Source organism: Saprolegnia diclina (assembly GCF_000281045.1).
Source record: "Saprolegnia diclina VS20 unplaced genomic scaffold supercont1.9, whole genome shotgun sequence".
NCBI lineage: Eukaryota > Oomycota > Saprolegniomycetes > Saprolegniales > Saprolegniaceae > Saprolegnia > Saprolegnia diclina.
Genome location: NW_008246076.1, coordinates 272,644 through 286,221, shown reverse-complemented (window position 1 = coordinate 286,221; position 13,578 = coordinate 272,644). Strand labels below are relative to the sequence as shown.

General features: G+C 56.3%; 6 protein-coding genes across 6 annotated transcripts; 2 read left to right on the top strand and 4 right to left on the bottom strand.

Annotated features, from left to right (window-relative positions):
- Window positions 1-9: 9 nt before the first annotated feature.
- Window positions 10-199, top strand: SDRG_03789 (hypothetical protein; the record flags this gene model as incomplete). Its single annotated transcript, XM_008609433.1, has 1 exon — window positions 10-199. One exon carries the CDS (start codon window positions 10-12, stop codon window positions 181-183), a length of 174 nt encoding a protein of 57 aa, XP_008607655.1. The 3' UTR covers window positions 184-199.
- Window positions 200-668: 469 nt separating this feature from the next.
- On the bottom strand, window positions 669-3,957 carry SDRG_03788 (V-type H(+)-translocating pyrophosphatase). Its single transcript, XM_008609432.1, has one exon. The coding sequence runs from the start codon at window positions 3,108-3,110 to the stop codon at window positions 807-809; it is 2,304 nt and encodes a 767-aa protein (XP_008607654.1). The 5' UTR covers window positions 3,111-3,957; the 3' UTR covers window positions 669-806.
- A 1,229-nt stretch (window positions 3,958-5,186) lies between these two features.
- SDRG_03787 (hypothetical protein) lies at window positions 5,187-5,858 on the top strand. Its single transcript, XM_008609431.1, has 2 exons — window positions 5,187-5,390; window positions 5,427-5,858. The coding sequence occupies exons 1-2, from the start codon at window positions 5,307-5,309 to the stop codon at window positions 5,715-5,717; spliced, it is 375 nt and encodes a 124-aa protein (XP_008607653.1). The 5' UTR covers window positions 5,187-5,306; the 3' UTR covers window positions 5,718-5,858.
- Window positions 5,859-6,436: 578 nt separating this feature from the next.
- SDRG_03786 (hypothetical protein) lies at window positions 6,437-6,844 on the bottom strand (the record flags this gene model as incomplete). Its single annotated transcript, XM_008609430.1, has 2 exons — window positions 6,437-6,487; window positions 6,533-6,844. 2 exons carry the CDS (start codon window positions 6,842-6,844, stop codon window positions 6,437-6,439), a joined length of 363 nt encoding a protein of 120 aa, XP_008607652.1.
- Window positions 6,845-7,974: 1,130 nt separating this feature from the next.
- On the bottom strand, window positions 7,975-9,636 carry SDRG_03785 (hypothetical protein; the record flags this gene model as incomplete). The annotated part of the gene is made up of 2 exons (XM_008609429.1): window positions 9,281-9,636; window positions 7,975-9,234 (listed from the first exon to the last, which is right to left on the bottom strand). The coding sequence occupies exons 1-2, from the start codon at window positions 9,614-9,616 to the stop codon at window positions 7,975-7,977; spliced, it is 1,596 nt and encodes a 531-aa protein (XP_008607651.1). The 5' UTR covers window positions 9,617-9,636.
- Window positions 9,637-11,251: 1,615 nt separating this feature from the next.
- SDRG_03784 (hypothetical protein) lies at window positions 11,252-13,054 on the bottom strand (the record flags this gene model as incomplete). Its single annotated transcript, XM_008609428.1, has 3 exons — window positions 11,252-12,679; window positions 12,742-12,936; window positions 12,998-13,054. The coding sequence occupies 3 exons, from the start codon at window positions 13,052-13,054 to the stop codon at window positions 11,252-11,254; spliced, it is 1,680 nt and encodes a 559-aa protein (XP_008607650.1).
- Between the last annotated feature and the right edge of the window lie 524 nt (window positions 13,055-13,578).

The window sequence follows — 13,578 nt, the reverse complement described above, 5'->3', positions numbered from 1 at the left end:
TCGGGCGTGATGCTGAGCAGCGCCGCGATCATGGCGGTGGCCGGCGTCGCGCTCGTGGCGGCCATCGCGGCGGCCGTCGTCGCCGTCAAGTCGACCCGGCCGCAGTCTCTGGACATGGCGACGGCCAGTGTCAAGAACGTGCCAACGACGATCGAGGACGAGCCGCCAGTTGCCGAGTGCTAAGATACAGAGAGCTGAGCAGCGTCTTCGTCGCCATGACGGCCTGGGTTGAAGCCGACAGGGCCAAAGCCTCAATTCGTTTTCAATCAACATGCTTGTGTATCTCTAACTCGCTTGGCGTCCCGACCGTGTGCTCGTGTGACGGAGACACCTGCTAGTACCAACCGGTCAAGAGCGTCAGGGAGACCAAGCTCACCAGGCTCGAGCAAGAATTCACAGTATGCCCCCATGGTATGCCCCGTTGGCTTTGGATAGCACGGCGTCCCGTTTCAATGAGCATGTACGTCAGAGCAGTGGTTTGGTCGCGCCAGGCCCAATCATCAAGCGTGCATCGCTCGTCTGACTCGAAGAGCCGCAGATCTGTCAAGCTTGTCTGCGTGCCGGGATATCGAAGCAGCGTCAACTGCACCGAGCTCCCAAGGATTTGGTCGTCGGGCAGCAAGCCGCCTTACAGCGATCTGTAGGATCGAGCACGTCAGATACAGTAGTTGGATAGGTACTGACTGACGTACTAGTAGTTAGTCGATGCCCACCAGCTCGAAAACCAAGTCGTTCAAGTGACAAAAAAGGGATATCTAACTCCGTTATACTCGCGAGTCGTAGTCGACACGACGCGTAAGACTAGCTTAGTTGTCCGAGATGTTGAGGAGACCGCGGCCGTTGTTGATCGACTTGAAGAAGTCGCCAAAGACGAGCGAGATGATGGCCATGAGCTTCATCAAGATGTTGAGCGCGGGGCCCGACGTGTCCTTGAGCGGGTCACCGACCGTGTCACCGATGACAGCGGCCTTGTGGATGGCCGAGCCCTTGCCCTGGACAATGAGCTTGCCGTCCTTGTCCTCGATCGAGACGCAGCCCTTCTCGACGTACTTCTTGGCGTTGTCCCACGCGCCGCCCGTGTTGGACTGCGAGATGGCGAGCTGGACGCCCGAGGTGAGCGCACCGACAAGGAGACCCGAGACCGCGCGCGTGCCAAAGAAGGTACCGGCGATGATCGGCGAGAGGATGACAAGGAGACCCGGAGGGATCATTTCGCGGAGCGAGGCGTCCGTCGAGATCTTGATGCAGCGGGCATGGTCCGGGGGGCCGTGGCCGGGGAGGCCCTCGAGGAGACCCGGGATCGTGGCGAACTGGTGCTTGACTTCCTTGACCATTTCCATGGCGGCGACACCGACCGACTTCATCGTCATGGCCGTGAACCAGTACGGGAGCATGGCGCCCATGAAGAGGCCAGCAAACGTGATGGGCGACAGGATGTTGATCGACGTCTCTTCAATGCGCGTGACAAAGCCACCGAAGAGGGCGAGCGAGACGAGCGCGGCCGAGCCGATGGCGAAGCCCTTGCCGATGGCAGCGGTCGTGTTGCCGGCAGCGTCAAGCGCGTCCGTCTTGTCGCGGACCTCAGCGGGGAGCTCGGCCATCTCGGCGATGCCACCAGCGTTATCGCAGATGGGGCCGTAGACGTCAATGGCGAGGCAGGTCGCGAGCGTGCCGAGGAAGCCGAGGGCAGCAAGGGCGACACCGTACATGCCGGCGGCCGAGAAGCCAACGTAGACAGCGATCGAGATGATCGTGATCGGGATGATGGCCGACTTGTAGCCGAGGGCAAGACCGTAGATGATGTTGGTGGCGGCGCCAGTCTCGCACGACTGGGCGACTTCACGCACGGGCGTGTACGAGTGCGACGTGAAGTACTCGGTGACAAAGCCGACAATGCAGCCGCCCCAGAGGCCGACAGCGACGCAGCCAAAGGCCGTGTAGGGCGTGGCCTCGTACGAGACGGCGCCGGCAATGACAAACTTGGCGGGGAGGACAGCGTTGGCGAGCGGCGCAATGAGGATCGTCATGAGCGTCGTGGCGACGAAGAGCTGGATCTTGAGGACACGCTCGACATCGGCCTCCTTCTTGACGGGCCAGACGTTGGTGGCAAGGAACGACGTGGCGGCAGAGACAAAGATACCGACGGCCGTGATCTCAAGCGGGAAGAGCGTGGCGGCCCAGCCAGCCTTGATGATGGCCGACGACTGCGTCGAGATGACAAGCGCAGCGCACGTGGCTTCGGCGAGCGAGCCGAAAAGATCCGAGCCCATACCGGCGACGTCACCGACGTTGTCACCGACGTTGTCGGCAATCGTGGCGGGGTTGCGCGGGTCGTCCTCCGGGATGTTCTCGACGACCTTGCCGGCAAGATCGGCGCCGACATCGGCGGCCTTGGTGTAGATACCACCGCCGACACGGCCGAAGAGGGCAATCGACGAACCGCCGAGACCGTAGCCGGCGACGGCTTCAAAGAGGCGCTTGGCATCCGTGGCGAGCGGGTAGACCGTCTCGAAGGCCAAGATGAGCACGAAGAGCACGATGAGCGCGAGCGACGTGAGCGCGTAGCCCATGACACCACCGGCGCGGAAGGCCGTGTTGAACGACTCGCGCCAGCCATCGGCGCCCTCCTTCATGGCCGAGACCGTGGTGCGGGCGTTCGAGTAGACAGCGACCATCATGCCAATGTAGCCGGCGACGATCGAGGTGAGGCCACCGACGGCAAAGGCCGTGGCCGTCAAGGCACCGACCGTCCAGTCGAACGTCTGGTCGGGCTTGTTGACAAACGAGGTGAGGACGAGCACGACAACGCCAAACACGACGATGAAGCCAAAGCAGAGCGTGTACTCGGCGAGGAGGAAGGCCTTGGCACCCTGCTGGATGGCCGTGTAGATCTCAAAGAGGCGGTCGGCGGTCTGGCCGCGCGACTCCTGCGAGAGGAGCTCGTACGTCTCGCCGCGGCGCGTGACCTGGATCTTGGACACTTGCCAGAAGAGGAAGCCCGCGAAGAGGAGGCCAAAGACGCACGCGCCAATGATGAGGCCAAAGGCCGAGGCGTCCGAGGCGCCGGCGGCGACAACCGCGGCCACCTTGGCAGTCGCGTTGGCAACCATTTCGACCTTGTTGATACGAAGCAAAAACGGAAATGGCAACGTCGGCCAGATTGCACTTGAAGCGTGCCACGTATACTGAAACCAAATCAACTTTCGGATCGCAAATCCCAGTTTTTCTCAACTGGCGAATCTTATTGCACTTGGGTTCCGTATACTGCATACAAAGACCAAGCTTAATGGCTGTCGCGCCCGGCGGCGAGGAAGTAGGTCTGGGGTTGCCAAAGATCGATTGTGAGAGGTAGAAAGGCCGCCGCGGCGCGTCGGCGCCTGTCGTTGGCGATGCCTCCCACTGTGGCACGCGCGCATATCAACTCTGAGAGGATTCAGGTGAATTTGGGGACAAAAATCGGCGCGGTCGTTTCTGTGCGGCCGCCAGCTGGCCACGCGTGGCTTGCTATTGGCGAAGTGATCGGACGGGCTTCAACGTGGGCTCGCGACCAGCCATTGCGCGCCAGCATTTCGGGCGAGATGGAACAAGCGCGTTCGCTGTGCTGACGCTCGCATCTGGTACCTGGCGCTCTTGGCGAGTTTGCACTTTCTACGTGGTCCGATGGACGTGGCAATGGAACAAGAAGATCGCGCACATGGTGGGCGTCCTCTTTTGGGTGATTTTCAAGCGTGGGGTCAGATTGGCTGCGTCGGTGAAGCCGGCCGTCGCATTTCGATCTGGCCGCAAAAACATCCGGAGCTCGCGTGTCGGAAGACGAGCGACGTTCGACATCCAACTTCCGATTGGCCACATCGCCCTGCACATGAGATGACGTCGGTCCGCGCACCCGATCATTCGACCATTCGAGAATCGGCGCCGACTGCGATGGGCAGTCTGCGTCGTCGTAGTCATGGATATGCATCGTACCGTGTACTTGTACGTCGTCGAGTCGACGGACGATGGCGGCGGCGGCGCAAGATCCATGAACCCGTTCGCTGGCACATGGGATGTGGAAAAAGCCAGCTGGCGCGGCCGGATGACGCCGCAGGATGTGCCATGGGCGGTCGACGTGCGCCGCCCGCCGGGTTTGGTGCATCGCGAGCACCCGAGGTCGTGGCCATCGCACTGCGGCCATGCAAGCAGGCACGCGGAGGCAGACGCAAGTGCGCGACGAGGCGCGGCATCGCAAGGTGACTCAGATCTGAAAGGAACTTCCGACATGATCCGCGGACGTCGGTGCATATAAACGCTCGGCGTGAACCCACGGTCGTGTGGACCAGTGGCGGTGGACGTTGACCGTCCGACCTCGCAAAGATCTTGGGCTGACGTTGTCGTGTCGTGCTGGTCGAGTGCGCTATTCAGTGGCCACGTCAGACGCAGAAAGCATCCTCGCACTTCCGTGGATTCTTCTTCGTCGATCGCTGCTGCGGCAGCACGTGCATAGATACGGCAGCGTCATCCCGACGGCAAACTCAAAGGGCAAACTGGCAAAGCAGTCTCGAATTGAGATTGAAATTAAAACGCGTAGCTTGGATATGAACTTAATGTGACCCATATCTGGGCATGCGTTGTATCTACTCAACGATCATTTGTGCTTGGCCGAGCCGTCGGTCCTGCTTCCAAGTGAGCATGTGGGCTTGCGCCGTCCGACTGCGGGCGTCCGGTACAGCGACAACACAAATCCTTCATTTTCGTTCACGCGGTAGCGGCTTGATTTCGCTCAACTTGGCAATGGCGTCGCGAGCGAATCTTGGTTGATTGACTCGTACCGCATTGTGCCGTTTCCTCGAGGACGGTGTGAAAGGTGTCGCCTTGGTTGGCTCCCAACGTCTGCATCCAGTCGTCGTCCGATGTTGTAAACGTCTCGACCTTCTCCAAGCGCAAGACGCACTCGGCGAACGTGACGCACGCCTCGACTTTGGCTTTGTCCATGTGGACACCTATGGTCGTGTTCATCATCGCAATGAGGACGTTGAGGAGCATCACGATGACGATGGTTGCGTGCGAGAGCAAGAGAAGGTAGCCAAGCACATAAATTTATGCGGCCGGCGATGTCAAGGCTTGGAACGGCTCGAGATTGATCTGCGTAAATGTGACGAGGTACGTCGTCATAAAGCTTTCGAGCGGTATATGGCGCGAATTTGTCGTTCTCGCCTTGGCTCTTGAAGAGGAGGTAGTACGCACACGTGTACGTGCACTGGATCGACCAGTATTGCGAGCAGCTCCTTTTTTGGCTTCTCCTTTTTACTATAGCACTCTCGCTCTCAATGGGCCTCGGCGTCGCGCCCGCGTTCATGTACGATGACCTCCTCCTCGTGTGGCTTACAACGTGCTCGTTCCTCATTATTGCAGTCATTACGACGTGATTTGTCGTATGGAATACCAAGTTTCTCTGCGCCTGCGTTGCGATCGCCGTGCTTGGCTGCACCGTGGGTGGCCTCCAATGTGCGTACAAGCCGCTTCGCCAGTGCCTCAACTGGGAGGCGTTTGTCGGGCTCTTGGCGCTCTACTTTTTCGTCGTCGAAACGTACGAGCTCGCAGCCGACATCTACCCTCCCGATACCACAAAACAGACACGGGCTACGTTGTCGTATCGGTATTTCGTGACCGTGCCGGGCCATTTTGTCAAGTCCGTGTATGTGTTCTGCACTCAGGCCTCGACGGACCGGCTGGCTTGAGCTCGTTCAAGACAGATCAAAATCGAAAAGTTGACTCAAAGGCAAAGCGAAAAGTGAGGACATTAGTGAGCTCGTCACGGGTCCAGAAGACGTCGCGAGAGCCACACGATCAAGTACCTACTGGCTAATCTACACTATAATAGTACTAGTATATTATACTCTACTTGGCCGACAGGTTGAAGCAAGACAGCGCGCGAAAAATTTGGCGACACGATTGACGGCACAATTGCCAACACACTGGTCTGCAACCGGAGCCAATTGGGAGTTGCGTTTGGTTCCGGCCAGAACAGTATGACCTCGCAATTGGCAAGCCGACGTCGCCGTACCTCGAGTCCGCATCCAGCTCCCAACATTCTTCTTCATCCTCATATACGTGCTCTGCGAGTTTACGGCACCGTTCTCGACCAACATACGCGTCTACGTGGGCATCTCATCTCGACACTCTACTTGTTCTTGACCATGGGGGTCCAGTACATTGAGGTCTTTGGCTCGATCTCGTACCTTCTCCCGATGATGCGGTGCATGCTTGTGGATGTCTACAGCATTTTGGTCTTCTGCATGGACAGCCAAACGCCAAGAAGGAACGTGAAATGATTTGCAATGTTTCACAATGGCGAGCTTGCTCAGGGGGCAATGGGCGTAATGCCTTCATTACTGCCAGGACCTCGGGTGAGGTGAGGCGGGTTGCTTAGTAGGAGTCGAGATCTAAAATGCTAGCTCTACGACGGTTCGCAAGATACGTCCCTTCGTGAAAAGGTCGTTTCGACTTCCTACGCGCGCAAAACACCCAGATCGAATGACGTACTAGTACGTACGCGCCACTTGAGCAAGATGAGGACGCGAATTACGGGGTGCTGGAGCACTTTTTTGTTTTCGTCTTCAATCGCGTCGCCGTCAAACCACGACATGTTGCCTTTGGCGTCGTGGTGCAGTAGCTCCTGGAGGCACTCTTTCCTGAGTCGTGCCGGGTCAGCTATGGGTACGCTGGTGACCCTGGTACGGGACGTTGCCGCCACCACGTAGTAATGCGAGTCGGTCGCTGTCATCTCCTTTTGGATGCCCAGAAAGTCGAAGTGCTCGAGTCGGTTGAATGTGGCGTCTTTCGCGGGCATCATGTAGTCTGCCATGGCGGCCTCGAATCCTGGAATGCTTATGTGTCTGTTCTGGGCGCTTGATGGTCGATCTTTCGGCAAAAACGTGTGACAAGAGAGCTCTCCAACGCCAACTCGACGCGCCATGGTGCTTCCAGAGGCCCGTGGTACCCTTTCTATTGGTTGGAATCATACGTGGTGACCAAAAGGCAGGTCAATCGTTTTTAATTGATCTCACTATGGTTTCGAACCGCGGTTCTATCTTGATTAAAGTATGCTGAATCGAAGAACGGGGCTATTCGGATGCTGATCAACGAGTAGGATGTTGGTAGTCTCTCTGATTTTTCGCAAGATCACGTTATATCATGGCTCAATCGAATGCCTACTCCATGTACTATCAACAGGCAACACGCTTGCCGATGTATAGCGCGTATTGCGGTGACACGGAGGCGCTAGAGACATCGCTCCATACTTCCTTGCCATATATTTCGCGCGCACCGGAATTCGAAGCTCGCTTCCTGCGTGAACCCAGCAGCAGCACAACAAAGGCACCTAGGGATGTAAGCGCATATGTATTGTACAACTGTGCAAAGACATCTGGTAGAAGCAAGGGTAAATAAGAGATCTTATATATCTTGGTAGAAGCCATCTGCCAAGTGGAATGCACAAGAAACATGCCAGTAGACGAGATTCGAAACCCCTTTACAACCCAAAAAGTACGATAGACACTCCTCAAACCGGGGCAGTCGCACACGTTGGAATTAGTGGAAAAAGGTGACACTGCCAGGACTCGAACCAAGCTCTACCTGCCCGTAAAACCAGTGTCTATACCGCTAGACTAAAGAAATCGACGGACATAACACTTTCTGACTGTATTCAATTGCCATCGCTCTATGAGTGAAACCCGCAGTACGTAAAGGCTTGCCTTTCCGGTGCCGATAGTGATCGATCGATGAGATGCTAGGACGAGACCACATCTTCGCCTTTCTCTGGAATCTACAATGGAGCGTGCCACGTCAAGCAGCGGCAGCATGTTTGCCGCCATCTGCGATGAACCCGGATGGCGCAACCAGAGCTATGTAGCGCCGCTCGGCTACTAGTATCGATCTAGTCTCAGCAAAACAGGCGCACGTCATAAAGCAAGAAGTATTTGATGAAAGACACATTTAGACGAACGGTTGAAACGAGTGCACCGCGCTGTTGTAGGCCTTGATCGCGTCGAGCACGACCTTGTCTTTGTTCTTTTCGTGGCGGAGCTGGCGCAGCGTCTCTTCTAAGGCGTTGTAAAAGAAGATGTGACGTTTGCCCACGACGGCAACATAGTCTTGGGGCTTTGTGCCGAACGTCTTGGCCTTCTCCATGCGCAAGACGCACTCAGAAAAGGTCACGGTTGCCTCGAGCTTGGCTTCCTCCACGTACGCGCCCATGGTCTTGTTCATTATCGCAATGAGTGCGTTGAGGAGCATGACGATGACGATCGTTGCGTGCGTCAGCAGAAGTGTGTACCCAAGGACATACGCCGCCGGCGACGTCAACGCCTGGAACGGTTCGAGATTGATCTGCGTAAACGTCACGAGGTACGCCGTGATGAAGCTTTCGGGGAGTGAGTTGTACGGTGCGAACGCGTCGTTCTCGCCTTGGCTCTTGAAGAGGAGGTAGTAAGCACACGTGTAGCCGCACTGGATCGACCAGTAGAAGACCAAAAAGCTGTACCCATCGGCAATCATGCGCCGCATCATCGGAAGGAGATACGCGATCGAGCCAAAGACCTCGAGGTACTGTAGACCCATGATCCAAAGCAACAAGACAGCCGGAATGCCAGCGTAGACGCGCATGCTGTCCGAGAATGGTGCCGTAAACTCGCAAAAGACGTAGACGAGGACGAAGAAGAAGGTCGGGAGCTGGATGCGATTCCAGTACGACTCTAGGTACGGCGTCGGCTTGTGGCCACGGAGCACGTCCCACACCGCGAAACACATATGGCGCGGGATGTGCACGCCGTGCCATTTCAGGAGGCCCATCTCCTTGCGCAAATCTTCATTGTCCACGTCGGCCGCAAGCTCGCGGAGCTCGATCGCGCAAAAGTAGAGCGCCGAGAGCCCGACAAGGAGGTTGTTGATGCGGCCAAACATCTCCCAGCTGAGCCGCTTTCGAAGCGGCTCGTACGCATACTGGAGGACGCCCATGGTGCACCCAAGCACCGCGATCGCAGCGCAGGCACAGATCAACTTGGTCTCCCACGCCACAAAGCGCGTCGCAAAGGCCACAATGATGAGGAACGAGCACGTTGTGAGCCAGCCGATGAGGAGCTCGTGGTAGGTCGACTCGGGGACGACGCCAAGGCCCATCGAGAGCGAGAGGATCATCGTGAAGAGGAGCAGCCAGTACATAAAGAGGTGTTCGCAGTACATGCGAAAGCCAAACGTCTAAGGACATCGATGAGGTCCAAACCAATTGCAGTGCGTGACATACCCGCCACTTAAGAAGCACGATGACACGCATGACGGGGTGCTGCAACAGCTTCTTCTTCTCAGCTTGAATCGCTTCGCGATGAAACCACGACATATTGCTGCTCGTGTCGTCGTGCAGCAGTCGAAAGAGAAGCGACTTTGTCACGGTCTTGGTCAAAATGTCGTCCAGCTGGTTCGTGTCGCGGATGCAGTCGGAGAGCATCTTGGACTCGCCGCGCAGGCCCCGTATGCTTTTCGCCTTTGTCATGACCGGAGCTGGTCGAATGCCCGCCGCCCGGGCGTTGGGCGGAGGCGGTGGTGGGCGCATGAGCGAGGCGGCAGCTGGCGGTGCGTCCATGCTGCTGTTGTATGCGAAAGACAAGGCAAATGCAAAAATGAATCGTCCTGGCAACTGCACTGTGTGCTGCAGTGCACAGTTCTATCATTTGCACCGAGTTCGATGTCGGGACAGGTACCTCAACTGGACTTGTCGTTTGCACGCGCTCGTCGAGATACTGCAAAGTGGCAAGCGCATACTTATCCGGATCCGGATAAAGATTCGGCAATCATCTAATGCACGGTTTGGTGAGGAACGGGAATATACTCTCAACGCAACGGTGGCTGTTCGGAAGTGACCCGACGTGGGATTTCTGGGGGATCCATGTACGCCCATGGCGGCCTTCTCTCAGTGTAGTAAGCACCCTACTGGCACACTGCCGACGCGATGCCACAGGTCCTGCAGCCTCACCCGAGGTGGGATCTGATGGCTCCAAAAGCCGGCGCATCCGCCTACGTCATACTGTACGCCATCTAGTGCAGCCCCACTTAAGACCAAGCTCTCCGCAATCAAACAGCGTGTTGTGAAATTTGCCCCCAAACAGCGGTGCATCCTCAAGCGCCGAGGCTCATCGAGCGCGAGATCATCGTCGTGGAGACGAGCAGCCAGTACACATGAAGAGGTGTTTGCAATGCATGCGAAAGACAAACGCCTAATGAATTTTATAAGATCACATAGGTCAGCGAGTGCCCGTACCCGTCACTTCAGCACGATGTGATGCGCATGTTGGGGTACCGTTTTTCTCTTGTAACCAACGGTATCAAACCAAGACACGTCGGCCATGGTGTCGTGACGCAGCAGCTGAAAAAGGAGAGCGTCGCGGGTGGATTTCTTCAATATCGAATCAAGTTTCCATTAGCATTGACCCTTGTTCGTCGGAGAGCTCCTTGGCATGCTTCGAATCAGAACGGGGCCCTGGACTCGAGCCCGGATCAACCTGGTGGTAAACTAGTGTCTATACTGCTAGACGACAACAAGTCGACAAGAACTTCTCTTCTTGACGCTTCGCAGAGTCTTGATGCAATAGCCTAGGCTACAACCAGCGCAAGTTGACCTCTGCGCTCCTAGTTGGCGCTATGAAATGGCGTCGGGTGTACGTGCAAGCTGCTGGCATCGACCGATTCCATGTGCTGTGCCATATCGCTGGTGGTGGCTACTGAGCCTACTGAGACTGAGAAGCAAATGCAGAAACAAATCTTATTGCCGACTGCACAGATATGCAACGGCACACAGTGCCGTGAGCATGGCTTGCCGGAACTACCACTTTGTCTGGGGACTTGCAATTTGCATGCGCTCGTGCGCACTTCCTCGTGCAATGCATTCGGAACCGGATCCGGATAATGATACCTGATAGTGGCGGATGATCTTTCGATCACAATGTCCGCGCCTGTGTTTTGGAAAGGAATCGCTCGACGCAAAGGACGCTGTTGGGAAACATATAATTGTGAGAGTTTATGGTACTTTTGCACGCGGGTGAGAGAGTAAGAGGGTCCATCCAGCTGAAGAGGGCCTGCGTTTCAATCGATACTCTTGGCTGGCTTTGTCTGTTGCGGAAATGCTTTCTTGTCGCGGCCCACGTTACAAGGCCAACCTGGACGAATCCACCATGAACTACGTCCTCGTGTCCATGAAAAACTGCCTCGTCATTAGCATTGATTATACTAACCCTCCCGCACTGCGCCGACGAGCCTGGCCCTCGGCTGGAGCTTCAACTTTGGTAAGGTCCGTTATCGCCTTGAGCAGCTCTTGATTACTGGGGATCTTGTCATACTTGTCATCGGCCATAGTGTCATCGTACAGTTTTTGATAGCCCAGGTTGTCCCAATCGATCTTGCTTACCGTAATCGTATCGACCTTTCTCATACGGGAAACGCACTCGGCGAATGTGATGCACGCCTCGAGCTTGGCTTCATCCATGTGGGCGCCCATCGTCTTGTTCATCATCGCAATGAGGGCGCTGAGGAGCATGACGATCACGATGGTCGCGTGCGTGACCAAGAGAAGGTAGCCGAGCACATACGCCGACGGTGACTCGAGCTGGTCGAACGGCTCCAAGTTGATTTGGCCAAAGGTGACGAGGTACGTGGTGAGGAAGCTCTTGGGCATCGTCTCGTAGCCTAGGAACATGTCGGACTTGTCCTTGGTCTTGAGGACCGTAAGGAGCGCCATCGTCGTTGCGTTGTCGGAGGTGTCGACGCCCGGGAAAAAGCGGTGCATGGCACTCGTAAAGTTCGACGCGAACGCTGGCTCGGGCTCGTACGGCTTGAGGTGGTCGCCCTGGCTCTTGAAGAGGAGGTAGTACGCGCTCGAGTACGCGCACTGGATCGGAAAATAAAAGACCAAGTAGCAAGCGACGTCGGCGAGCATGCGCCGCATCATCGGGAGGAGGTACCCGACGGCGGGGAAGACTTCGAGGTACTGGACACACATGATCCAGAGCAGCAAGATGGCCGGAATGCCAGCGTAAACACGCATATTGTCCGAGAACGGCGCCGTAAACTCGCAGCCGACGTAGACAAAGACGAAGAAGAAGGTTGGGAGCTGGATGCGATTCCAGTACGACTCGAGGTACGGCGACGGGTGGTCACCCTTGAACAAGTTGATGATCGACGTGAGCATGTAGTCCAAAGCGCAGAGCCAGCGGCCGAGAATGTCACGGCGATCGTCTTTGTCCGGCATATCCGCCGCAAACTCGCGGAGCTCAAAGATGCAAAAGTAGAGCGCCGAGAGCCCGAGGAGAATGTTGTTGATGCGACCAAACCACTCCAAGTCGCTAGCTTTGGGCAGCTCCTGCGACTCGAGAAGCTCAAGCAGCGTGTCGTAGTAAATGAGGACGCCCGCGACGACGCCGTACCACAGCACGAGCGTCAGCCAAGCGCACGGCACCTTGTTCTTCCACGTCAAGAAGCGCGTCGCGAGCAGCGACAAAAGAAGGAATGACATGCAGACGAGCCAAAACATGAAGACTTTCTCAAATTTGGGACCTGTCGCGGTCCCCAGCGAGAGCCCGAGCGACACCGTGAGCGTCAAGAGCAAGAGCAAGTGCATGAAGAGCTGCTCGCAGTACTTGCGCAGACCAAACTTCTACACCAATACCGCAGTTTTAGAACCGACGTCATCAACTCGGAGAGTCCAGAGTATCATACCCGCCACCCAAGAGACACGACGTAGCGCATCACGGGGTGCATCAAAAGCTCCTTCTTCGCGGCTTTGATCTTCGAGGATATCGAGTCTCCATGGATGTACTCGTCTCCGTGGTGCAAGAGCGTCATTAAATGGTTGTCCCAAGGGACGTTGGCGAAATCGCTCGAAAACGCATCGGCGTCAATCGAGATGCGATCCTAGAAATGCATCGCCCAATGATATCTCGTGTCGTACACAATAGATCGATACGAGTACTACCTTGAGGATCTTCGCAGCTCTCTCGACTTTGTCACGCAGCGTGTCGAGCTCCATCATGGACACCCCTTGGGCCAGGCGACCGTCCGTGTTTGCTTCCTCAAGGCCACGCAGCGGTGGGTCGGGTCGGGCGGTAGAGCTTTCCAAGGGTTGAAAACTCATGGCTGCAAAATCGAAAATGAGCAATGTGGGCACATCCTGTGCGTGGGCAGTGAGTGGGATGGCCGGAGCTGCAAGTGATCGTCGCTTGCACAACGTTGTAAAGAGTTGCTGCCGTGTGTGGATTGTACTGGACGGATATCACGTTTGCCAATCCGAGTCTCGCATTACGGGATTATCCAAAGTGGAGCTCTCGTTTGGCTAGTACAGTCGACACTTAGAGCTCACCTACTACAATGGCAGATACTCGAAGCTACGAGAGGTCGTCGTATCATGGCGAATGAACGCGGCATGTCGGGCCCGCTGCTTTTTGCTGCAATACAGTAGTACCAGACAATATTGTATCGATCCAAGGTGCGATTTACACGACGCGCTACGATGGTGTGCTTGTGTATGACGTTGGCACCCAAGAAAGTGACCGTACC

Excerpts from the sequence above, each read along its gene's own strand:
- SDRG_03788 (XM_008609432.1), bottom strand. The coding sequence starts at position 3,110 with ATGGTTGCCAACGCGACTGCCAAGGTGGCCGCGGTTGTCGCCGCCGGC.
- SDRG_03787 (XM_008609431.1), top strand. The coding sequence starts at position 5,307 with ATGGGCCTCGGCGTCGCGCCCGCGTTCATGTACGATGACCTCCTCCTC. Across the intron at positions 5,391-5,426 it reads GCTCGTTCCTCATTATTGCA|TTTCTCTGCGCCTGCGTTGC; the intron begins GTCATTACGACG and ends TGGAATACCAAG.